This window comes from Lepidochelys kempii, chromosome 8 (assembly GCF_965140265.1).
Source record: "Lepidochelys kempii isolate rLepKem1 chromosome 8, rLepKem1.hap2, whole genome shotgun sequence".
Lineage (NCBI taxonomy): Eukaryota > Metazoa > Chordata > Testudines > Cheloniidae > Lepidochelys > Lepidochelys kempii.
The window spans coordinates 90,059,687-90,084,405 of NC_133263.1; the positions used below are offsets into that span (position 1 = coordinate 90,059,687).

The following is a 24,719-nucleotide window of genomic DNA, read 5'->3' on the forward strand; positions in this document are numbered from 1 at the left end:
TAGACAAAGGTATAATAAGATCCAATACCTGGAAGTTGAAGCTAGACAAATTCACACTAAAAATAAAACACTTTTTTTTTTTAAATAGTGAGGGTTAATCAACCATTATACAACCTCCTAAGAGTTATAATGGATTCTCTATCACTAGCAATTATTAAATCAAGATTTGATGTTTTTCTAAAATATATGCTCTTGTTCAACCACAGCTACTGGATATGAAACAGGGGAGTGCTGTTATTATTAGTTAATTATATTAATTCAGGGGAAATCTGTGGCCTGTGTTACGTGAGGTCAGACGAAATGATCACAAAAGTCAAATGTACCTACTCAGGTATTTCACCACTCACACAGCTACGCCACTGTTGAGAATGCAATGTACACAGGGATCAGACTCTCTTTATCACAGGGTCATCTAACCCAGAACTTGTCAACACTACAGCTTTCACCATTGCTCCACCAGAGCTAAGGTACACACTCTAATTTTCCTAGTATGGACAACCAAGCTATAGGGGCAACATGCTGAAAAGAATATTGTGGTATCCGACAGGGGACTTCTGGGAAACTGTTTCTGTATTCATTGGGAAAAGGATGTCAAAATTATTTTCTAGGGACAGAAAACAAAATAAGTGAGACTGAAGGGTCACCAAAGAGAAAGGAAAACTAAACCAAAAAACCCAAACCAAACCGAACCATGAAAAGTACCATGAAAATTGTGAAATCAAACCACTGGGCCAGACGCTCTGTTGTGTAAATCAGCATAGCCCCATTACTACTCTCATGTACACCAACTGAGAACATGGCTCTTTGTGGAAAGAAGAACTTGACAAAAATCCAGAGAAGTATTGAGAATTGTATGTGTTTTGTTCTGACTATCTCTGTAATGCCTTGTCACTCAAGTCACATAGTAAGTGACTGAATAACTGGCACATATTGAGAGAGGGTCACATACATCTCACTGTCATTGGTGTTCAGTCTGACAGCTAGCTTGTAATTTACCATTGCAAGACATTAGAGTTTAGAGTGGACATTACACAATAATTCATAACTCTGTCCCTAAAAAATGCAATAACTTATTAAAATGTGGAAAATTGGCAACACGGAAACCTTCCCACGGACATTTTAAATTTATGTGAGTTTAAACTATTTTGCTCTTCAATAATAAAAAGGAATGGTTTCCACAGAAACTGTAATGTGATTTTTTCGCTGTTTGTGAGATACAAAAACACTTACTGATGTCTCAGACTGACTTCTATATTTTTTTCTATTTTTATGAGGAGGAAAAAAAAAATCCACTCTCCTGTTATCCAGGTTTTCTGGATGAGGTTACAAAAATAACTTACTTTGGTTTATGTTTTCAGAAACATTTTTTTCAGTCTGGCTGCAATTAAAATAAACAGATTTTGAACTGTTAATATTACTGTGCAAGAATTACATCTTGTAGATTCATTACTAGAACTTGCAACTCTCGAAACTGTGTGACACTCAAACAGAAATTCAACATTATGCCATTGGAATTCACAGTAGAATTCAACTAAATAAAATTTCTCTGAGAGAGAAAACTGGAGACAGAATATACATTTGGACCATAACTATTTCACAGACTTTCTTTTTTGCCAAATTATTTCAGCACACGTCTGATTTTATTACCTATAGTTATGGTTTTAAGTTATCAGTTTAATCCATCTATTAAAATAAAGCTGGAAATGTTTAACATTCTAATGCAAGACCAGTCCATTACTCAACTGCCATCACACCATGAGATGCAAAATAAAGAACGAAGACAGGCATGTTTTTAAGGACTTCTGTATGGCATGGTGCAACAGGCTCCCTTCTCCAGCCTTTAGACCACCACCAACAGGCCAGATGCTTTTGAATTATTGGGTCTCCTTCCCCAGATCACCAGTATAGCCTTGTGCAGCAAGTATCTTTCTTCCTTTTATCAGATTTTTCTTACGTGTCACCAGCTTTGCAACAATTTGAACAAATTTCTTTTGTGACCATAATTTTTGTTTCACCTCTTTGAACAGAACCTTACAACCCTAGTACTCACTATCATCAGCACCCATATACTGCTGCTTTTGTGAGTCCTTCATGAATTATCTTCTGTTCCCTCTCTCACTTTGAATGGGCAAGGTTCAGATAACTTTTCATGATTTAAGTGCCTGATAAAATGCCTCTAGACAACTCATAACCAACTTTCCTTTCAAAATCACATTGCCAAAGCAATAATTCCAACAAGTAAAAATAACCTCCTTTGATCCATTGTGAAGCTATAAATCCTGAACATGTAAACAGCTTCACTGACCTGAGTGAACTAGCTGGGTTACTTGTCAAAGCCATACTTCCACAATAGCCATAAAATCATCAACACACCATAATCTGTTAAAATTACTGAAGGCATTAAGATCATTTAGGATCAATGAACACATATATAATGAAGCGCATCATATCTTTAATACTGAACAGGCTTTAAAAAATTCATTTTTCTGGAAGAATGAAAAGAAAACGTGTGTAATGAGGCTGACTTAATTGACAGAGTTTCAGAAATCAAAGCAAGTAAAAATTAATGAAAGGCCACATGGTCTATTGGTTAGAGCGAAGATCCAGCAGGCTCCTGGGAACTCATCTGAGCACACAGTTCACTGTAGGTCCTTGAACCTCAGTCAACACAGCTGACTAACTGGGGAGGGAATGGCAGCAAGACCCTCATTAAAAAGAAAAATGCTGCAGCTCATCTTTTCTGGGTACATTTATTTCATTCTCTCACTCCACTAAGCATCCTCCTGTAGACAAACACTCGCACCTCTGTATATACTGGACTTTTTGTTTTGTCAGTCCAATAAATGTCTCACAGTGAAGCAGATTTGCCAAGAGCATATGTCCCTGAATGGGCATGGCCAGCTTTCAGCTACCAAAGTGCTTGGATTTGGGATTTGATTCACCTGTACATTCTGCAGACTATGAAACTGTGTCCTTGTTTGGCACTCTACAATAAAACAAGGGTATCGCAGAAATTACAGTCGTCCTGTGTTCAACTGCATCTAAAAATAGCTAAAATTGAGAGGTCAAAACAGAGAACGGTTACTCCCTTTTCAGGGTGGCTGATTTAAGGGTTGGGGCAAAGAACTGGGCACTGTGTTGACAGTATGTTTGTCCTTATGTAAATCTAGGAAGGAATACATGTGAGAAAGGGCTAAGAACTTTGCCATTCACCTGGGAGAGATGACAATCACAGTACAACTACTTTGATTGCCAGGGTAGGGGCTTATATGGAGCTATTCACAGGCTCACTAATGATACCTTGTTGTTTCAGACTTGTACCACCTATCAGCTCAGGGCTTTAAGATGGCTACAGATCTAGAAACTCTCATAATGAAGTTAATAGTCTGCCAACACACCTCTTCTTATTTCTCAAGTTATGTAATAGCAGAAGCTTCAGCTGGTCTCATTATTGCAAGCACATATCAGGTGTCCCTCTCCATAGGAACTGGGCATACTGTAAACAGTTAAGAATAAAAACAACAAAACAGGTACTAAATACACACACCATGACCCCTTGCAGCTCAGCAACCTTCAAGGCCAATTGCTGGGGTTTTAGATTAAGCAACTAGCAGAAAGCCTGGACAAAGGAGATATGTCATACGATGCTTCCTGAATGCAGCTTAGATGTATTTCTGACAGAAGCAACTTCCAGAAACTAAGCCTTGCTACTGAGAACACACTGCTGTCTGTTCCTATCCACATTAGTGAGCAATGTTTTAACTTAAAAACAAGTAGGTAAAATATATCAGTTAAAAAAATTAGTAATTTACTTTCTGCTAAGTGGTTGAAGTATTATTAATCTGTTTTCCTTTATGTTGTCTGCATTCACACACATCAATAAAATAATTAGATATTATACATAGGATTTCCAGTTGAAGCTATTAAAAAGTTACAGTGAATACACTGGAGTAATGGGACATTGATTTCTAGCTCATAAATATGAGATTAACAAATTTACATTCTGTAAATAGTAGTGTTAGTTTAATTAGGGCTTTACTTACACGGCCTCTTTCTGATAGCGAAAAGGGGCCACATCCTCAGCTGGTGTAAATCAGACTGTACTTCAGTGGAGCTATACTAATTACATCAGGTGTGGATCTGGCCAATTGTATTTTTTTCCTTCATTTCCATTTATACTACTGTACACATAAAGAAAATTATTCTGGTATAGCTCAAACTAAAGGACTGGGGGAAAAAGGTAGTATACTCCATTAGTTCAAGAGCCTCTACTAAGGGCTTGTCTATATGGGAAAGTTAGTGTGACATAAGCTAGCATTTGAAGTGCCATAGCTATTCTGTACTAACCCCCTGCATGGACACTTTCGTTTCGCACTGAGTGCCTTTTTGTGACTTAGATCAATCCACTTTAAAGTGGACTTAAATGAGAGACCTTTTGGGGTACTACAGGACTGGATAATTATCTAAGAGTAACTACAGGATTGTGCTTAATATATAGTACAAACAATTAACAAAATCTTTTGCAATTTTTATTTATTTCAGCAATTTCCATCTTTGAAGGCTGACGCATACGTTCACTTTTATGCTTAACGTTTCTTGCCTCTTAACTACATATGCTTTTTGTTTTGCCTCATGCTAATGCTAAGATGGCATATTTTCCATTTCCCTTGGCAAACATGAAAAGAGTAGTTACCTATAGCTTATTGCCCAAGAGCCAGGTATTACCTTTGATTCTCACTCAGAACTCCCAGTAAGTTGGGCACAAAGATCAAAGATATTCTGTGCTCCAAAAAGAGAAACAAGATTCTAGCATGAATATTTCAAAACATGAACAGGATTTAAGATCTTTCAGGAACTGCCTGCTCAGCAAAAGACCCATAAAACCAGCAAACAACAAAGCAGACACAACCACGTTTTCAATACCTTATTTTTTCTATATGCTGTTATTATTGGCTATGGTAAGCTTGCACTGTGCTTGAACTTTCCCAGAAGATTTAATGTTCAAAGTAGTTACAAACAGGGCTTCTTAAAATAGATTTTTTAAAACAAATACTGTAAACTGCATGTAAAAATCAAGCCCATCAGAACTAGAGATAGAACCACTGAAATAAGAGATGAGTCCTGACTATCAAGGGGTTCATAGAACTTTCCTTGGAGATGCCAATTCAGCCACACAATGAGAGGGAAATGAAAGAGAATAATCGGAGTTCAACGAGAGGTAATTCACAGAACTATACTTTATACAGTTTATTTCACTAGAGATTGAAATTTTATACATAGTATAAAGGGGTATCCTGATATCACACGTATACTTACTTTACTGTACTGTTTATGAACCAATTTTTTTTACATAATACAGTATTAAGTACCCTATTTGTTAAAACAGTATTCAGAAATCTTTAAAAAAAAACCTACATAAATGGATGTTTATCATATGCACAGTGCAAGAATGTTTTTATAACATTTTAATCACACAATGTGAATCTAAAATACAACACTGTGATTTAAAACTAATTTAAAATTACGATGCCCCATGTTGTATTAGAGAGACTTGATTAATCCCTGCATGAATCACAAAGCAGTATTAAATTCCAGATAAACAGCAGCAGCTTATAATTACGATTTCAACAGAAACCTTCTGTAACAACCTGAATTTTACAATGTGTTTTACCACCTTCTGGTTTTGCCAATGGTCTAAGGAAACAGAGAAACGGGATGTATTTCATTTTTGAATTCTCTGATTGTTAATACAGTTCAAATACTGTATTATTACAGTGAAAGGAATCCTGTGCCAGATCCTGAGGGTCTTTAAGGGTGGTCAGAGGTGTAAAGACAGGGAGAATACTTAGTGCTTTGGTAGGGAAGCAGAGGATTCTCCCCTTTTGCAAATTTAAAAACACCCAGCCTATTACAAATCAGGTGGTAAAGTTTACACAAAACGACTGTGGCTAGAAAACATGTAAACAAATCAGAGAGTGATTCTTCATTTTCTCTTTTTGCAAAGTGGGGCTGTGGATGAATATCAGCTAATAAGAAACAGACACCTTCCTTGGAAGAATGACTTCACCATCGCACAGAATGTATGCTGTCCTTGTCAATAGTCACTAATGTGTTTTCCCCTCCCCCCAAAGTTCATGAATGTTTCAAGTTCAATAAATAGTAGAAAAATAATCCTTTACTTAAAAATCTTGAGATGCACTGTCCCAGGTCCCACACAGCAATTGTAAGAGCAATGTACTTTCTAAAAAACAAACGGAAACCTCAAAAAACCCATTTCTGTATCCAGCACCTTTTTTGTCTCTGGCTGCACAGATTTATACTCTTCCAGTTAAGAAAAGTAAAACATCTTCATCTTCTTTGAGCTCTCCCTTCTCTTGGCTCAGCTTAACAGGGTTCCTAAAGTTTCAGTTACTGTATAAACTTTTATCCCTGTGTTTGGAGGATTAACAGGCCTCCTGCTGCATTTTATTAAAATGTTATGGCAGGTCCATTCATCATGCTCATTTTCCCTCCATTCCAGAGCCAACGTTACATTTTGTAAATGTAAAGGTTGTGTGCGTGTAACAGCTTCTTTAGGAAGGTAGTTAAACCACTCCTGGTAAAAGCACAACCACAAAGCTCCCCATTGCTGTATGGATCGTTGCTAACGAACTGCATTTCTTTTGTCATCTTTTCCCAAAGAATAAAGTCTATTAGCATTCCGCATCCACAGTGTGCACTGTGACTGCCGCCTGTAAGTGGTGGCTGTGATGAAGAGTTGGATGGTGCAACCTGTAGTGGTGAAACTTGTGACTCAAGAGTGCAGCTGTTTGAGGTGGGGTATCAAGATCTAAATCTTCATCGTGGTTTCCAACATCAACACCAGCTGATAGTGGATCATTATTGCATGGAGGATTTTCACTGTCTTCCTGAGGACTCATAGTGCTATAGCCTAGAACACAAAACAACACAAAAGAACAGATAGTCTAGGGCAAAAGGCCCAACATTTCAAGGTGCTGAATACCCCAAAACCCATTGAAATCAATGGAGGAACTCAGTAATTTACAGAATAGGGCCCAACAAACAGTTTTCAAATAAAGACACACAGTAGACAATCTTGTACAGTTTTAAAATAGTTCCTTCCTCCCTCTTCTCCCCTGCTTTTAAATAGCCTCTTGGCAGCTTCACTTTGAAATATCTGGTTCCCTACCAAACAAACAAACCTACCTACCTACTGGCATTTATTTAAAGATACACAATAAAGAAGAAGTATGGTTTTGGAGGCAAAAGCCTTGAAAATTATTTGGACTTTGCAAATAGATAAGGAACAAAAACTAGGTCAAATTTTGAGCTATACTCTTTAAATTGTACATTATTCCCATTCCTAATAAACTAAAACTTCCTTAGAAAAGCCATCAACTATTCTAACTGTAAATACTTCACATTATTGCTGTATGATTTTTTAAAATGATATATATATACATTTAAAATGAAAAAGGTCCTTGCAGATGAAAGTGTTCTATTTTCAAAGTTCTGAAATTTTTGTAAAAAATATTACAGAACTTTTCTTAAAGTTTCAGAAGTGACAGAATATTAATATTCTGCTGAATATACTGCAAGCATCCATCAGTACCTACCTATGAGCTGCTCTGCTCAGATTTGTGACAGCCAAACCAATCTGCTTGTAGACAGCTGAGTAGACATGTTTTGTAACAAAATATATACATATATATATATAAAACACACTGTGTTGAGGAGTTAGATCTAGTGAATCTATAAGAAAGTACTTCAAATGGATTAATCGAGCCAAATCCTGCAAACCCTTTTCTGGCTAAAATCTCATGAAATTAAATGACTACAGCAGGGAGACAGGGAAATACTCTGAGTATCACAATGTACCCAGCCTACCAGCTACTTGAAATCTTGCCTGATCTCAGACAAGTGCCACAGCAGATCTACTGCAAAACCCTCAAAGCAGCCTGGTACGCCTGTGTTCAAGAAACCGCATCCTTTGCAACTGATCAGGCTGGATATCTGACAAGAATATTAATTTGGTCTACCAAGAAAGGAAGATAATCAAAATACATCTTATATCACCTAACTCCTAAAAAGGCTTTCATATCACGTAGCTAGTTTAATCTAGAATACCAAAAGTGAATTTCAGTTTGGTCATGGCATTTCCTGAACTTACTTTATGTGCTGTAACTATGAGAACAGTATTACAGCTCTGAAAACAAAACCCACAAAAAATAGAACATTTTGTTCTCTGCTAAATAAGGGCTTATGTTTTGTTACCTTTCAACTGTTTTAGGGTCTTGAGACTAACGTAAATTAGTTGCAAGACTGGTTACAGGACTGTTAAAATATACAGTTTAATTCTATTGATTTCACCAGGTATTTGCTGTGTGGTCTAGCAACCTCTGTCCAGCTGTTTTCTGGTCTTGCATTTCTTCTACATAAAAAAACTCTCTCATTTCTTTGAGAGAAGGGATACTGAATTGTATGAGGCACCTGAGGTGACTCAAGTGTTAAATTGCAAATCTTTCACATATATGAAGGTGCACAACATATATGAAGGTGCATAACCCTGCTGGAGAGTGCCTCGTTCCCTGGCCCAATAAGCAACTGTATTCTACTCCCAGGCAACCCCTCCCATTCCAAAGAGCACACTATTTTTGTTATCTGTACGATCGGTAGTTTTTATGATTGTTGAATTCCCTCTCTGAGAAGATACTGGCCAAGAGTAGTGAAAAGTGGCTAGTGATTTTGGCTGCCTCAATTTTTGCCTTCTCAAATTCACCTTTGAAAATCAGGGTTCTCTAAAGATGTCTCACCTTGGGCACCTGAAATCACTAGTTACTTTTCACAATCTGAGTCATAGTGTCCCTATGACTGAGAGAAACCAGGAAAGGATATGATGATGGGGAAGTCTCATCTCTCCTATCTGTGATGAAGCTATGGATATCTAAAAGAGGAGGTTACTTACCTGTAACTGGAGATTCTTGAGATGTGTGGTCCCTACCTGTATTCCACTGTGAGGTTACATATCCGCACCACACGCCCAGGGTCGGAGAGTTTTGACAGCAGTGCTGTTGGTCCGTGCAAATGTCCTGGCTCGCTTTGTGCTTCCAACTGAGGCGATTTCGCTCCCCCTTGCTTGTTGATATAGAATACAGTTGCAGTGTTGTCCGACATTATCAGGATGTAGTAAGAGTGGATAAATGGGAGAAAGAACTCACATGCTTTCCTTACTGCCCAAAGTTTCAGGACATCAGTGTACACACCCTGGACTCTTGAGGTGTTCATGTCCCTTGTGTGGTGGTGTGGTTGTTCACATAAGCTTTCCGGCCTAGTCGGGATGCAATGGTAATGGCAGCTTTGGTCTGGAGAAGAGGGGGGACACCCACACATACATGATAAGGGTTTGTCCACCACTGGAGGGAAGGACAGTACCTTGGTGGGAACTGTGAAGGGAAGGTTCATAGATGACTTGGTGAGCACACTGACTGTAGCCTTGCTTGAAGATAACTTGCTTGAAGGTTGAGTCTCATGAATGGAGTGATCTATGGGCATGAGGCCATGTGGCCAAGTATGGACAGGCATGCCTTGGTCGTCACTTGAGGATTGCTCATAACGTGAGCTAATGATCTCGTTCATAATCTGGAACCTGTCTGTGGGCAGGTAAGCCTCAGAGTGATAGAGTTCAAAGTTGCCTCAATGAAGTCCACAGACTGTGTGGGGGTGAACACAGACTTTTCGATGTTTACACTGACTTCCAGAGAGGTGAGGAGGATCACAGAAATAGATGCGTAGGCCTCTTGGCGGGATATGGCGGTGAGCAGCCAGTTGTCGAGGTACAGGAAAAAACGTAGGCCATTATGTCTGATATGAGCAGCCACCACTGAAAATACCTGTGAATACTGAATGGTAGCACTCTGTATTGCAAATGGTCGGATCCCACCATAAATCTGAGAAAGTGTCTGTGGGAGGGACGAATGTCTATGTCAAAGTACGAGTCTTTCACATCGAGAGTCATGAACCATGTGCCTTTATCTAATGATGAAATTATCGCTGCCAACATGACCATGCGAAATCTGAGTTTGTGGATGAAGCAACTGAGATGACAGAGATTGAGGATTGGTCTCCATCCGCCCTTGTGGTTGGGTATGAAGAAGCAGGTACAGTAAAATCCCATTCCATGATATTGTGGTGGAGGAACACATTCTGTTGCCCCTCACTACAGTAAAGAGCTCATCTCTTGGGTGAGAATACTGTCATGAGAGTGGTCCCCAAAGGGATGGGTATGGGGGTTTTGGAGGAGGTTGCATCACAAACTTGATTGTATTGCCATAGTGGATGATGTTCAGCACCCACTTGTCTATCATACTCCAGGTGTCAAAAAAGAGTGCTAGACGACCCCCAAATGGAGTAGGGCAGTTATGAGGTGTTAAGCTTATTGGTTCACGGATGTCGAGCTCGCATCAAAAATATCTCCTGGCTGGGGGCTGAGATTGAAATGTCGAGGCAGTAGCAGGAGGCATGGGAAAGAGGGACCTTTGAACCTTTTGTTTTTTACCTGATTGTTTGGATGGCCTTCAGTGGTGAAAGTGTTGGTACCTATACTGCGGTGTGGTTGACTGGTGATGAAACTTCCTTTTGGGGGCCGGTGTATAAATGCCCAGTGATTGAAGGGTGGCCCTAGAATCCTTGAGGGTGTGTAGGGAATTGTCCATCTTCAAGAGGTGGGATTCAACATAGGGGAGGTTCTCAGTGGTGTTCTGGACCTCCCTGGGGAATCCTGAAGAATGGAGTCAGGGCTCTCTTTGCATAATGATGACCGTAGCCAAGACCCTAGAGGAAGTATCAGCCACAGCAAATGCAGTTCTGGCTATTAATTTATCTTCCTCAGTGAGAGCTTGGAAAGGGGTAGAGTCCTACTGTGGGAGACTGCTGGTGAATTCCTCAAACAGCATAAATGAGGAAATCATATTTAGCCAATAGCGCTTGATAATTGGCTATCTTGAATTGTAAACTGGACGATGAGAAAACCCCTCCCCAGTAAGTCTAAGCACAGGCACTGACTTGTATTTTTCCTGGTGGGAGCTCCACCCCTCCCCTGAGGCCTCACCATCTCTCCAGCTCTTCCCCCAAGGCCCTGCCCTCATTCCACCTCTTCTTGTTCCCACTCTGTCCCCTTCCCTGAGGCCCCGCTCTCGCTCCACCTCTTCCCAACCTCGCTCTGCCCCCTCCCCCGAGGCCCTGCTCTCCTTGCTTGTTACTCCCTCCTCTCTGTCCCCCCTTCCCCAGCGCATCCCACCTGCTGAACAGCTGATTGGCAGTCAGCCCTGGGGGCCAGAACCAGTATGGCTGGTGGGTGCTGAGCACCCCCTATTTTTTTCCATGGGTACTTGAGCCCCTGAGCCCCCATGTAGTTGGCGCCTATGGGTCTAAGTATTTTCCTTTTTAACTAGTGGCATAGATCTAGGATTTTGCTGCTTGGATCTTTTGGAAGCAGCCTGAACCACCACAGAATTGGGAGGTGGGTGGGAAAATAGAAATTCTGAGCCTTTAGCTGGTACACAATAGTGTCTCTCCACACCCTTGAGTGTAGGAGCACAAGTGGTGGGTGTGTGCCACATCATTCTAGCCAGCTCTTGTGGGTGCTGAAGTATGAAGGATGTTCAAAAGCTTGTGTTGAGAGTCTTGGATCTCCATGATATTGTGGTGGAGTAACTTGTGCTATTGCCCCTCATTGCAGTAAAGAGCTCACATCTTGGGTGAGAATACTCTCATGAGAGTGGTCCCTGAAGGGATGGGTACAGGGTGTTCTGGATCTCTTTGGGGAATCCTGAAGAATGGACTAGTATCCTCCTCCTGAGCCTCCTGCTTCCCCTCCAAGAATGCAGTTGTGGCTATTAATTTACCTTCCTCAATGAGAGCTTGGAAATGGGTACTGACTGCTGGTGAACTCCTCAAACAGCTTAACTGAGGAAATCGTATTTAGCCAATAAAAAGAACAGGAGTACTTGTGGCACCTTAGAGACTAACAAATTTATGAGAGCATAAACTTTCGTGGGCTACAGACCACTTCACTGGATGCATAGAATGGAACATATAGTAAGAAGATATATACACACATACAGAGAAGGCGGAAGTTGCCATACAAACTGTAAGAGGCTAATTAATTAAGATGAGCTATTATCAGCTGGAGAAAAAAACTTTCGTAGTGATAATCAAGATGGCCCATTTAGACAGTTGACAAGAATACTTGTCAGGATACTTGTGAGGATACTTAACATGGGGAAATAGATTCAATATGTGTAATGACCCAGCCACTTCCTGTCTCTATTAAACTCAAGTTAATGGTATCTAGTTTGCATATTAATTCAAGCTCAGCAGTTTCTCGCTGGAGTCTGTTTTTGAAGCTTTTCTGTTGCAAAATTGCCACCTTAAGTCTTTTACTGAGTGGCCAAAGAGGTTGAAGTGTTCTCCGACTGGCTTTTTAATGTTATGATACCTGATGTCAGATTTGTGTCCATTTATTCTTTTCCGTAGAGACTGTCTGGTTTGGCCAATGTACATGGCAGAGGGGCATTGCTGGCACATGATGGCATATACCACTTTGGTAGATGTGCAGGTGAATGAATCCCTGATGGCGTGGCTAATGTGATTAGGTCCTATGATGGTGTCACCTGAATAAATATGTGGACAGAGTTGGCATTGGGCTTTGTTGCAAGGATAGGTTCCTGGGTTAGTGTTTTTGTTGCGTGGCGTGTGGTTGCTGGAGAGTATTTGCTTCAGGTTGGGGGGCTGTCTGTAACCGAGGACTGGTCTGTCTCCCAGGATCTGTGAGAGTGACGGATCATTTTTCAGGATAGGCTGTAGATCTTTGATGATGCGCTGGAGAGGTTTTAGTTGGGGGCTGAAGGTGACAGCTATTGGCGTTCTGTTATTTTCTTTGTTGGGCCTGTCCTGTAGTAGGTTACTTCTGGGTACTCTTCTGGCTCTGTCAATCTGTTTTTTCACTTCAGCAGGTGGGTATTGTAGTTTTAAGAATGCTTGATAGAGATCCTGTTGGTGCTTGTCTCTGTCTGAGGGATTGGAGCAAATGTGGTTGTATCTTAGAGCTTGGGCTGTAGACAATGGATCATGTGGTGTGTCTCGATGGAAGCTGGAGGCATGTAGGTAAGTATAGCGGTCAGTAGGTTTCCGGTATAGGGTGGTGTTTATGTGACCATCGTTTATTAGCACTGTAGTGTCCAGGAAGTGGATCTCTTGTGTGGACTGGACCAGGCTGAGGTTGATGGTGGGATGGAAATTGTTGAAATCATGGTGGAATTCCTCAAGGGCTCTTTTCCATGGGTCCAGATGATTATTATTATATTATAATAAATTATAATAAATTTAGCCAATAGTGCTTGATAATATGGCCAGTTGGAGGGATCGATGTGTGCTCGTGGAGGTCCCATGCCAATGACTCAGAGGCAGATGTGGCGGTGGCTGTTCCCAGGGTCGTGCAAGTCTTTTGGGAAATGAGTAAGAGCAGTATGGGAGAGGCAGTTCTTCCGGTGGGTCTGAATCCCCCAAGGAAGAAAAGGTTGCCTGGGTTCCAACGATGGCAACATTGGTGCTGCCAGAGACACGTATGTAATACGTGGTGGGGATGATAGGCTCAGCACTGCAGGCAGATCTTTCAGGGGAGATGAGTTCTCTGGGGACGGAAGGTCCCGATGGAGTGGGGGATTCTGGATCCGGGAAAAGTAAAAATGTCTTGTAGCGCAGCCATGGATCCGGATCTCCCATGAGTAAGACAGATTCTATCTGTTTGGGCTGCCGGAGCCGAAGATGGTATCCGGCAGTGGTTGGACTTCACCGGTGTTGGGAGGGTCCTGGGTCTTGTGAGGAGCTCGGGACGGCGGTACCAGTGGGGGCCATTCTAGAGGTGGTGCAATCCAGGCAGAGGATGGGGCATTAAGCTAAAGAGCTCGTGTTATAACACTGCTCTCACAAAAATAGCTTCATTGCTGGACGGTGTCATGCATTCAGAGGTGTCAAAATTGTTTAACTATGAAGCAATAAGGAGCAAAGATTTTTTTTTTTTGGGTCTGGCATTATCTCCTATGTTGCCAAACAAGCTGAGAATGCAGAGTCATTAGGAGTTTAAAGGTCTTACCGTGATCGCTCTCTGTTCCTGATCGCCCCCAGTACCGACGTCTACGTTCTGGACTATGTGCGTGCCGCTCAATTACAGCTGCTATAAACCGTGTGTTGCTGACTAGGAAAGAAAAGAGAGCAGGGTTTGTTTTAAAACAGAGTGTTTTTACTAAGTTATATTAATGGAGCAATTCAATAACAAGGAATCAGACATGTTTTATAAACTACTTCTTTCAGAGGCTGCTATGAAATTCTTATAGGGATTACGAGCTTCCACATCACAGAAATGATGGGACAAAGGTTTGCTGAGAAGTGCATGTCCTCGTCCAGTGCTGAGAGCAGAATGAATATAACTCTGATTTACCCCACTGTCTGCTTTGATTAATGAAAGTTATGAAGGTTCCCTGTAGCAATGCCAGAACACTGAGACCTCGGAGGCATCTAAAGCCTGCTCAACATTTAAACTGAAAAGCAAGACTTACTGACATGAGCTATATTAGTATCAATGGATACAAGCTGCAGAACTCAGATCCAGCTCTGGTTTTTGAACCTTTGACGTTGTTCAGATCTGGGATTTTGATTCAGCCCATTTTAAAGAGAGGGCCACATGGGAAATTCTGACCTCTCCCAAAATCCAGAGGCCTTGGGCCCATCACTATACAATAGAATTATTATACACAATATTACAGTCATAACTGAATGGCAAAGAATTAAGTGCAAGCAGGATTTACTGATTTTTCATTTAACTCTCTTGTTGAACTGACGCTAGGAATTAAAAGGCCAGATTGTGCCTGCCCCTTCCAAGGCTGCTCACGGGCAGGAGCTTACACCCCCATGCAGTCAGAACTGCAGTCCCTCCGCTCTCTAAGAGCCATTCCCAGAGCTGGTTGGGCCACACAGGGGGCGCCCCACTACAGAAAGGATGTGGACAAAATGAAGAGAGTCCAGCGGAGGGCAACGAAAATGATTCGGGGGCTGGAGCACATGACCTGTGAGGAGTGGCTGAGGGAACTGGGATTGTTTAGTCTGCAGAAGAGAACAGTGAGGGGGGATTTGACACCAGCCTTCAACTGCCTGAAGGGGGGTTCCAAGGAGGACGGAGCTCGGCTGTTCTCAGTGGTGGCAGAGGACAGAACAAGGAGTAATGGTCTCAAGTTGCAGTGGGGGAGGTTTAGATTGGATATTAGGAAACACTATTTCACTAGGAGGGTGGTGAAGCACTGGAATGGGTTACCTAGGGAGGTGGTGGAATCTCCATTCTTAGGGGTTTTTAAGGCCCAGCTTGACAAAGCCCTGTCTGGGATGATCTCATTGGGGTTAGTCCTGCTTTGAGCAATCTTCCAGCCCTAATCTTCTCTGATTCTCTGAGAGCTTGCCACGCTGTAATATGTGGCAGAATAGGCAAGCTCCCACTGCACGTTAGTGGGCACTATATGGCCCAAAACTAAGAATAATTTTTTGGGGTGAGACTGAAGGACACGAAGGGTTACAAACTAAGTCAGTTAATCCTTTGGCCCTGTTATTTTGTAGAGCAAAGGTCACACTGTTATATCAAGGTGTTAAGAGAAAAGAAAAACCCTCCACATATTTTTAATATTAAAGCAAGCCAAAGCAAGAAGCTCACCAAATCTTAAGCCTAATACTGGCATATTTTACAGTGACACAGCTCAGCACTTACTGATTCCTCTGTCTTCATGGCTGTCATCATCTCTCTCATCCCTATCATTCTCCAGGTTGGACATACGCACTGACATTTCTACACACCATTACAAACAGAAAAATGTAACTGTTAAGAGAAAAATTTTGGATCAACTCATTAACGACTCTCAGCCTGGTGGAGTGGTGGAAGCACTCTGCGTTATTGTGCTGGAGTACTATGCTTTGGGGCCAGTTGGGGACTAGACGTACCAGGAAGAGGATATGCCGGTATCCTTGAAAGGAACTGTATGTGTAAGACTTGAGCGATGCAGAAAGTTTAGAGAACAGGCTCAGACTGAGTCAGTATGGTCCAGTGGATAAGGCACTGGACAGGGAGTCAGGAGACCTGGGTTTTATTCTCAGCTCTGAGACTTGGGCAAATCACTTCCCCTCCTCATGCCTCTATCTCCCCTACCACACTTTGTGTGGTTGACTACTTAGATTGCAAACCTGAATGCCTTGATACAGTGTCTAGTACAACAGAGCCCCAGTTTCAGCTGGAGCTTTTTTTAGTATTCGTGTATTACAAATAATAATAATATTCATAATTTTGCTCTTCTTCCCTTCCTTTTGTAAGTAAAAGATGCCACAATGATGAATTTCTCTCAGAGTGCAAGTGAGGAGCCAGGGAGAAAAAGATACAACCAAAAAGCAGCCCCGACGGAGGCATTTTGAACATTATAATTGTAATAAACCGCTGGCAACAGCGCCTATTACTTGCTAGAAAACAACCTACTATTCAGAAGTGACAGGACCGGTATTAAGCTGGGTTTACTGCTTTAGCTCGAGGAAAGTCATATCCACAGCATCCTGAGACTTGCCCTAGCATTTTCTGTCCAGGTCTTCCCAAGGAGGCAGCAAGTCTAGCTGTGTACCCAACAGCGGACAGTAGCACACAAGTAGGTTGGACAGTAAATACATCATTTACATAAGGAGGGGAGTGGGAGATAAAATGGGGATCAGAAGAGAAGCAAGAATAAAGGATTCCCAAGGGATAAACCAAAAAATGATCTTTGAAACTAGGCAGAAGAATGTACAAAACAGCTAAATTTTTATCCTCACTGCTAATATCTCCCTCATGAGTTATCAGCTCACCCTGTGCAGCAAGAGGTGACATGTGCTGGTGACTCCTCCGGTGGATCTGGTGACGATACGCGTATACTGCCAGAACGAGCACCATGATGCATCCCATAATACCTCCAGCTACAGGACCAACGGGAGCACTTTTTATCATGTTCAAAGTGACCACCTCATCTCCTTAAAAAACCCGAAAACCAATAAAAAAACCAGAGCATAAATATCTTGCAAAAAGGTTTAAATCAGCATTTCTATAACATTAAAATAAACTCAAGGCTTCAGTACATGACTTTTGTGCACCTACATTGATGGTGTATATAACAAAATACTGGCAGTTTAACAGTTAAATATGTATCCTCAATAAAAGGATTTCAGAATTACCTATCGCACCCATGTCATCCACGTAAGGGCTTTTAGCTCCCACAATGCCACCAAAGCATTCCTTCTGAGGCGCGCAGTAGGATTTATCCAGATGGGTCTTTCCATCGCTGTCCACCATACACCACTCACAGTCCAACACGCCAAAGCAATCCCTGGAAATGAAGAAAAAAGGCTGGCTTTACCTTAGAGAAAATCATTTTTGGTTGGGTGTATCTCAGTATATTTATAGTCACTAGACAACTTGGAACCAAAATTGTCCATAAAGCCTCACAGCTCTGATGCTTGGCTACAGAAATGTCATAAGGGTTTAATGACAGGTTTCAGAGTAGCAGCCATGTTAGTCTGTATCCGCAAAAAGAAAAGGAGGACTTGTGACACCTTAGAGACTAACAAATTTATTTGAGCATAAGCTTTCGTGAGCTTCAGCTCACTTCATCAGATGCATTCAGTGGAAAATACAGTGCAGAGATTTTATATACCCAGAGAACATGAAACAATGGGTGTTACCATACACACTGTAAGGAGAAAGAAAAGGAGGACTTGTGGCACCTTAGAGACTAACCAATTTATCTGAGCATGAGCTTTCGTGAGCTACAGCTCACTTCATCAGATGCATCCTGTAAGGAGAGTGATCAGGTAAGGTGAGCTATTACCAGCAGGAGAGCGGGGGGTGGGGTGGGTGGTGGTGGTGAAACCTTTTGTAGTGATAATCAAGGTGGGCCATTTCCAGCAGTTGACAAGAACATCTGAGGAACAGCGGGAGTGGGGTCTTGTTGGAGTCTGTTTTCGAAGTTTTTTTGTTGAAGAACTGCCACTTTTAGGTCTGTAATCGAGCGACCAAAGAGATTGAAGTGTTCTCTGACTGGTTTTTGAATGTTATAATTCTTGACATCTGATTTGTGTCCATTTATTCTTTTACGTAGAGACTATTCGGTTTGACCAATGTACATGGCAGAGGGGCATTGCTGGCACATGATGGCATATATCATATTGGTAGATGTGCAGGTGAACGAGCCTCTGATAGTGTGGCTGATGTGAACACTTCAATGGTAACACCCATTGTTTCATGTTCTCTGTGTATATAAATCTCCCCACTGTATTTTCCACTGAATGCATCCGATGAAGTGAGCTGTAGCTCATGAAAGCTCATGCTCAAATAAATTTGCTAGTCTCTAAGGTGCCACAAGTCCTCCTTTTCTTTTTATAAGGGTTTAAGTTACACAAGGTGAATCAGATGAGGAAAGAGCAGCTTTGTCATAAAGGGCCAAATGCACTGGCCTGCTCTCCTCTTTCTGCACCACTCAGGCAATACTAAGGGAGAGCAGACCGCCCATAACTCCTTGGCTGGAGACTCTCTCAGCATGAAGGAATCCCCGTCTGGATCATGTCTCTCCCTCTTCAAATGCTCTAACCAGTGTCGGGGCAAAGAATCAGTGAGCTATAACTGGCTCCCTACCATTCCACCAGCTCTGCCACACTCCACAAAACTGACTGCCTCAGAGAATCTGGCCCTGATCTTTGCTAGTCATGACCTGAGCCACAAAGCCTACTATACTCATATCACAGTTTAGGTGACATACAGTTTATTTTTTGCTGACAGAAATCCTTGGTTACGCAGTGCCTACTCCCAATCTTTCTATGACCACTCTTTACCTTAAAGGTCATCTGCTTTTCAAAAAGTGTAGGCAAATATTGTGGCACTTTCCTCTCTAGATGAGAGGTGGAATTCACTGTCCTTTCTACGGCTCATTTCTCCTCTCACTTACACTGGTGCATTCCATTGACTTCAATGTAGTCAAGAAAGGGTGTGACTGAGGGAAAATATGGTTCTCTGTCTGCTATTAATGGCATTAGGTGACTCAAATGGGAATCCTGAGGTCTCAAGTTTACTGCATGGCAGCATCATGGTATGAGGCTACAATTTTATAGCACTTCATTTATTTAATGTCAAGGGAAGATATGTCTGTATTAGAATAAATAACAGCTCCTAATAATTTCAAGCCCTGCACGTATTTTCAGAGAGGGAAAACACTGTACTTTACCCACTCTCCAGCCTCTGATTACACCGCGTGTTAATACATTGCGGAAGAGCATCCTGTAGGCTAGGATCAATTGCTGTGAATGTCATCGGTTCCTGGTGGACTTCACAACTAGGATTCCTACATTGGGGAAAACAATTGAGATCATGTCACAAAAAAGAATTCCAGTATAGCCAATCAAGAAAATTAAACTTTGCTAAGTATAATCCAACTGTTTAATCACTCCATTCTACCGGGCATTGTATATATGGTAGCATGAGAAAGTAGACCATATTCAAGGGTTATAACATGTAATACTCACAATAACAATGTTACTCGAGTTTTAGAGATACTTGTTCTCACCTGCTTTCTGCATTGGTGAGGTTGCCAGTACATTCATTGACCTCTAGAGGGCATTCACAAGGGCATTCACATTCATTTTGTTCCATTCTTTAGAAAAAAGAAAAAATGGCCAGTTGCATCAATATAAACTGAAGTCCAAATCCTAATCCCAGCATAGAGCCAGTGTTTCACATACCATGTACTGAAAAGACACCCGATTTGTAAGACTAAACTGGCTCTTTATTAAGAGAACTGTTTATTTACCAAGACATTGAAACTTCAGCTAACATACTGGCCTCGTGTGCACTAGTGCCTTCTCCACAACCTACCCTCCAGCAACCTGGGCTCTTCCCTCCAAGTTCCATGCAGGTTGCTACAGCTGAGTCATTAGGAACTCATAGTCAGGCTGAGCATTAGGAACTCAGCTGGGAGAAAGGAACCCTCCCACCCCCAGGTGGAACAATTCCTCTGGCTCCTATTCTGAGTTGCAGATAAGAGGCATACCTCCAATGGGCCTGTGGAGCTACTAGCCCTCTCCTTGCCACATTTCCCAAGCCCCTGAATGTGAAGCAGCAGAGAAATCTCTTCTTCCTCCTTCACCCCATACCTCTTCAGGGTGGTCCCACCCAAAGCTCCTTCCCTCCTGTGCAGCTGTATCACGTTTTTATTGTATTTGCAGGGACAGGGTGTGAAGGCAATAAGCTTGGCACCTGTGTGACAACCCATCATATTCCACATATTCCATCATATTCCAAAGGCAAGTGTTAATGGGCTGTAAAGAAGGTCTGGTCTCTGCAGACACTCAGACCTGGGAATAACTTTGCCCCAGATGAGCACTCCCATTCGCAAGCTAAGTGATTCACATGCCTGAACGTTAAACAAAAGGGAGCACTGGCAAAAGCCAAGGAACAGAGGGGAAAATGCCTTAAACTCCCACAAAGCTTATATGACCATTTTTTTTTTTTAAAACTACTGTGCACCATGAAAGAGAACCTGATAAATCTGCAAACCCTTATAAAAAAGGATAATAACCCTACTCATTACAAATAAAGTGCATTTTATTTATGCAGGTACAATATTTGTTTTGTTCTGACACAGGAGTTGCACCGCACACGTTAGCTTAGCCTATAAAACGACCAGTGCTCTCAGTCTTCATTTGAAGTAACAAAAACCAATACCTGCACTTGCCAATTCACTTCAAACCACTCTCTTACCTGTGACAGTTCAGACAGAGCCTGTCTACCATACTGCAGGCACAGAAAGCAAGAGAGTCACAGGTTTCATTGACTATTCCAACAAAGGCATTGGTTCCAGGTATTCTTGTCAGTCTGTATTTAGAACAGTGGCTGCCATGCACAAGGTTTGTCAGATCACCCTAGGGAAAAGCAAGGCACGTCGGAGATGTAGCAGGAAACATACTACCTAGTGAGTTAAAACCTTTCTCCCGCCCCCAAGCCTTATTTATAAGAACCATAAGCTGAAGCAAAATCTATGAGGAAACATGAACGTAGCATGCCTTTTCTTCAGATAACAGGCATACAAATTAACTCATCAGCCTGTTCGGGAGATGAGCAAAACTGAGCCAGTACTGGATGACTTAAGCACTTTCTGAAAGATTAACAACATTTGTTTATCTTATAACATTATGATGTGCCATAATGGTTTCTAGTTTAGTATCCTGCCTGACAGCAGACAATACCTCATTCAAATAAATCTCTCCTCCCTTTCCTTCCCCATCATACCAATCAAGGATGTGCACGGGGTGGGGTGGGAGGGGGGCCCCAAGCAGGGACATGGCTCCCCCTCCCCAATAGTGGTGGGAGCAGCCAGCTCCTCTGGCCCCCGGGGCTGCGGCGGGAGCAGCCAGCTCCTCTGGCCCCCCGGGCCGCGGTGGAGGCACAGAATGTGCCCCCCACAAAAGCAGTGAAATTTAAATTCCTGCAATGCCCCTGATGCCAATTACCTGTTACCCTCACACAGAGATTCAGTTCTAGCTGGCAGGCACCATCACAAGTTGCTGATAACTTGCTGGCACACGTACTATAAAAATATACTTCAGCTGTGAACTATCTGAAAAGCCAAAGCATTCCTGTTTCTGACTCACACAATGCAATCTAAATCTGTCCTTGGCATTTTCCTTTACAACAAAACTCCTGCCTGCCCTCCCTCCCTCCATCTCCAACCCATTTTGCATTTTGACTGTAGGAAACATGTTAAAATCTATCCTGTTCTAACATAGATCCATTTAACTTGCCGGAGCTTTCAGAAATTTTCTTGACACTTTTACTAATAATCCTAGAAAACTGCATTTAAACAACAGCTTTCTCTCACAGAGCCTTGAGTTTTTGACATTATTCCACAGTGATCTTGTAAGGATGGATTTGTGACACAGTACTCAGTACACTCTGCACAACAACATATGGCTGTCGTGAATGTTATATAGACAAGGTGGGTGAGGTAATCTCTTTTATTGCACCAACTTCTGTGGGTGAAAGAGAAACACTTTCGAGCCCCACAGAACCCAGTGTGTCTCTTTCACCCACAGAAGTCTGTCCAATAAAAGAGATTACCTCACCCACCACCTTGTCTCTCTAATATCCTGGAACCAACACAGCAACAACAATACTGCAAACAAGAATATTAGATTACAGTCTGTTTGCAAGATAAAGAACAGGGAGAAGCTCTATATGAGACAGCGTCACCAGTCTTTACTTGAGATTTTTAGAAGACTTCAATTTGACAAATTATACTAAGTGCATGTTGATATATTTTCTACTTTGTTACCTAATAGCTTCTATCTAGCTAATAGTGTAAAAGGCTCCAAATGAGAAGGGTAGGAGTAAAGAGGAAGACCCCATCTGTGCACACTAGGGTGTGACAACAGAGAGGGTTGGTGACTGGACATAAGGAGCTTGGATCCACTGCAGAAGAATCCAAACCAACATTTTAAAAAAACCCTTAATAAAAAAGATAGGGAAGAGAACGTCTCAGCTCTCACTTCTGGGCTAGATTATGTAACGTTTGGCAAATACTCACATTCATAATCCCTGGCACCACTCATGTGACCACAGTTTGTATAATCTAGCCCACTGATTTTATGTTTCTACAGTGCCACCATGTGCTGCCCTTCACAAAGAGTTAGTTTTGGGTCTCTTTTTGCTGTTCCTGGTGATCAACATTGATTGACCTGTGCATCAGTCAAAGTAAATCCAACCCAACCAAAATACATTCAGAAAGTAAAACAAGAAAACAAACAACACTTACCACTAGGCTAGTGTTAAATTTATAAAACCTCTGAACTGTTCTGTCACTGAAACTGTTGCAGAGGTTTTTCTTCACAAAGTTTGGGTGGTTTAGAATGTCATTCGCTACCAAGGGTTCCTGAGAAGACAAGAAGAGAATTTTACCTTAAAAAAAAAAAAAGGCATAAAAAGTGACTTCAGTACATTCCGTAATCTTTCAAAAAAAGGGGAAAAAAAAGAAGGAAGAAAAAGAGGATTTAGCCATACCTTGTGTGTAATATGCTGCTGTTCTACCGGAGCATGACCTTTAGGATCAATGAGAGTTGGGTGTGCCACAAGATATCCTCTATCTTCCATAATAAAGCACCTGCCCAAGATAAAGGAAATGCATTATTCATGAAGTGTCTTTATGTTTTAAAGAAATGGGTAGGTTAAATATGGCTGTAAAAAGAAACATTAACAAAAAACCCTGGGCAATAAAAAAAAAAGTCAGTTAAAAATTCAATGGAAATAGTTTTTAAAAGAACATATCAATATTTCCCTGAAGTTTACAAACCAACCAGTATTGCAACAATATACTAATACTTGAGAATCTCAAGGTGGAATTGACTGGACACAGAAATAAGACCACTTGTTTTATTTCCATTGTCTAATTTGAGAGGAATGCACAAAGTAAACCAATAGCATAAATAGTGAAAAAACAGATTTTAGAAGTTTTAACAGCTTAACCTGAAATGCTACCAGTAACAAATGTAAGGACTCTCCTACAATTTTCCACCAGACATTGCCCTTTAAAGTACTGTCAAGCTTTTAGTTTCATTTTAATGGGGAGAGTCACCTCCACTTAATATTCTTATGAAAACGTGAATGTCCATTAAACTCCAAATTCACACACCACTTCCCTTCCTATTCCCATCTCTTCCAGAGTGACTTTGGGGAAAGCATGCAATCTGTGCCTTTGCCCCTCCATCTGTAAAATGGGGTGTTGGGAAGCGTCATTCTAAAACATTCATAAAGTGCTTTGAGATCCTCTTATAAAAGCGCTTACAGAAAGACAAATATCTTATTTTCCTTCTCTCCTATGTCCCTTTCCTGTCACCCTCTTTTTCCCCAGTCACTGTTGCGTTGTCTAACCCTTTTCTCACAGTTTCCTTCCCTCTCTGGCTCTGCAGCAGCTAAGCCTCCTTCTCCTTGCAAGGCCTTTCCATCTCTGGCAGTCCCTCTGCACAGCACGCCTGCCTCCCTTCCTCCTTCTGTTACCATAGACACAGAAAGCAGTGCTACAGGGGAAGGCAAAGGAGCAGGCATCCTAGGGAGAGGGCTTAGTCTGTGCAAAGATCATGAGAACGTGTGGTCACAGAAAGGAAACTGGAAGAGGTTAATGTAGGCCGCTTAATGCTCCTGAAGAACTCAGCAGGAGTAGAGCTAAAGTCCCCCAGCTTAACGGTAGCTTTGGTTGGGTCCTGCAGCTGTGCATGCATTCCCGCCTCCTGCCTGGGACTATGAGAAACTGCAGGAGCTGCTTTACAAGTGTACAATTCCCATAACTGCGTGTACAGTGTAAAGTCCTGACTGTATCACCTAAACGTAAAAAAACCCCACACACATAATTTTAAAGGTAACCTGCACAAAAAAAAATAGATAGGCTTGTACTCTTCACAATATAAGAAGGAGGCGTGAAAAGTTAACATGAATTTTTTTCCGATCCAACTTTTGTTTTTATGTGAGAAATTCAGCTCTTGTCTGCTGTTTTTCCTGGAAGATGTTATAGACAACTGGCGAACTAGTAGACTTATGATCAAATATACCATGGGATGAATCCTGATTG

The 24,719-nt window shown here is 41.7% G+C and overlaps 1 protein-coding gene across 1 annotated transcript in view; it reads right to left on the minus strand.

The window, feature by feature from the left end:
• Window positions 1-5,292: 5,292 nt before the first annotated feature.
• The window catches only part of CACHD1 (cache domain containing 1), a 185,410-nt gene continuing 165,983 nt past the window's right edge, over window positions 5,293-24,719 (minus strand). The window contains exons 18-27 of the mRNA XM_073357445.1: window positions 23,159-23,258; window positions 22,914-23,030; window positions 20,864-21,024; window positions 19,671-19,757; window positions 19,332-19,448; window positions 17,290-17,441; window positions 16,927-17,088; window positions 15,812-15,889; window positions 14,153-14,254; window positions 5,293-6,931 (exon numbers count right to left, since the gene is read on the minus strand). Of these exons, the coding sequence (XP_073213546.1) occupies window positions 6,693-6,931; window positions 14,153-14,254; window positions 15,812-15,889; window positions 16,927-17,088; window positions 17,290-17,441; window positions 19,332-19,448; window positions 19,671-19,757; window positions 20,864-21,024; window positions 22,914-23,030; window positions 23,159-23,258 (1,315 nt within the window). The 3' untranslated portion in view covers window positions 5,293-6,692. The remainder of the gene's footprint in view (window positions 6,932-14,152; window positions 14,255-15,811; window positions 15,890-16,926; window positions 17,089-17,289; window positions 17,442-19,331; window positions 19,449-19,670; window positions 19,758-20,863; window positions 21,025-22,913; window positions 23,031-23,158; window positions 23,259-24,719) is intronic.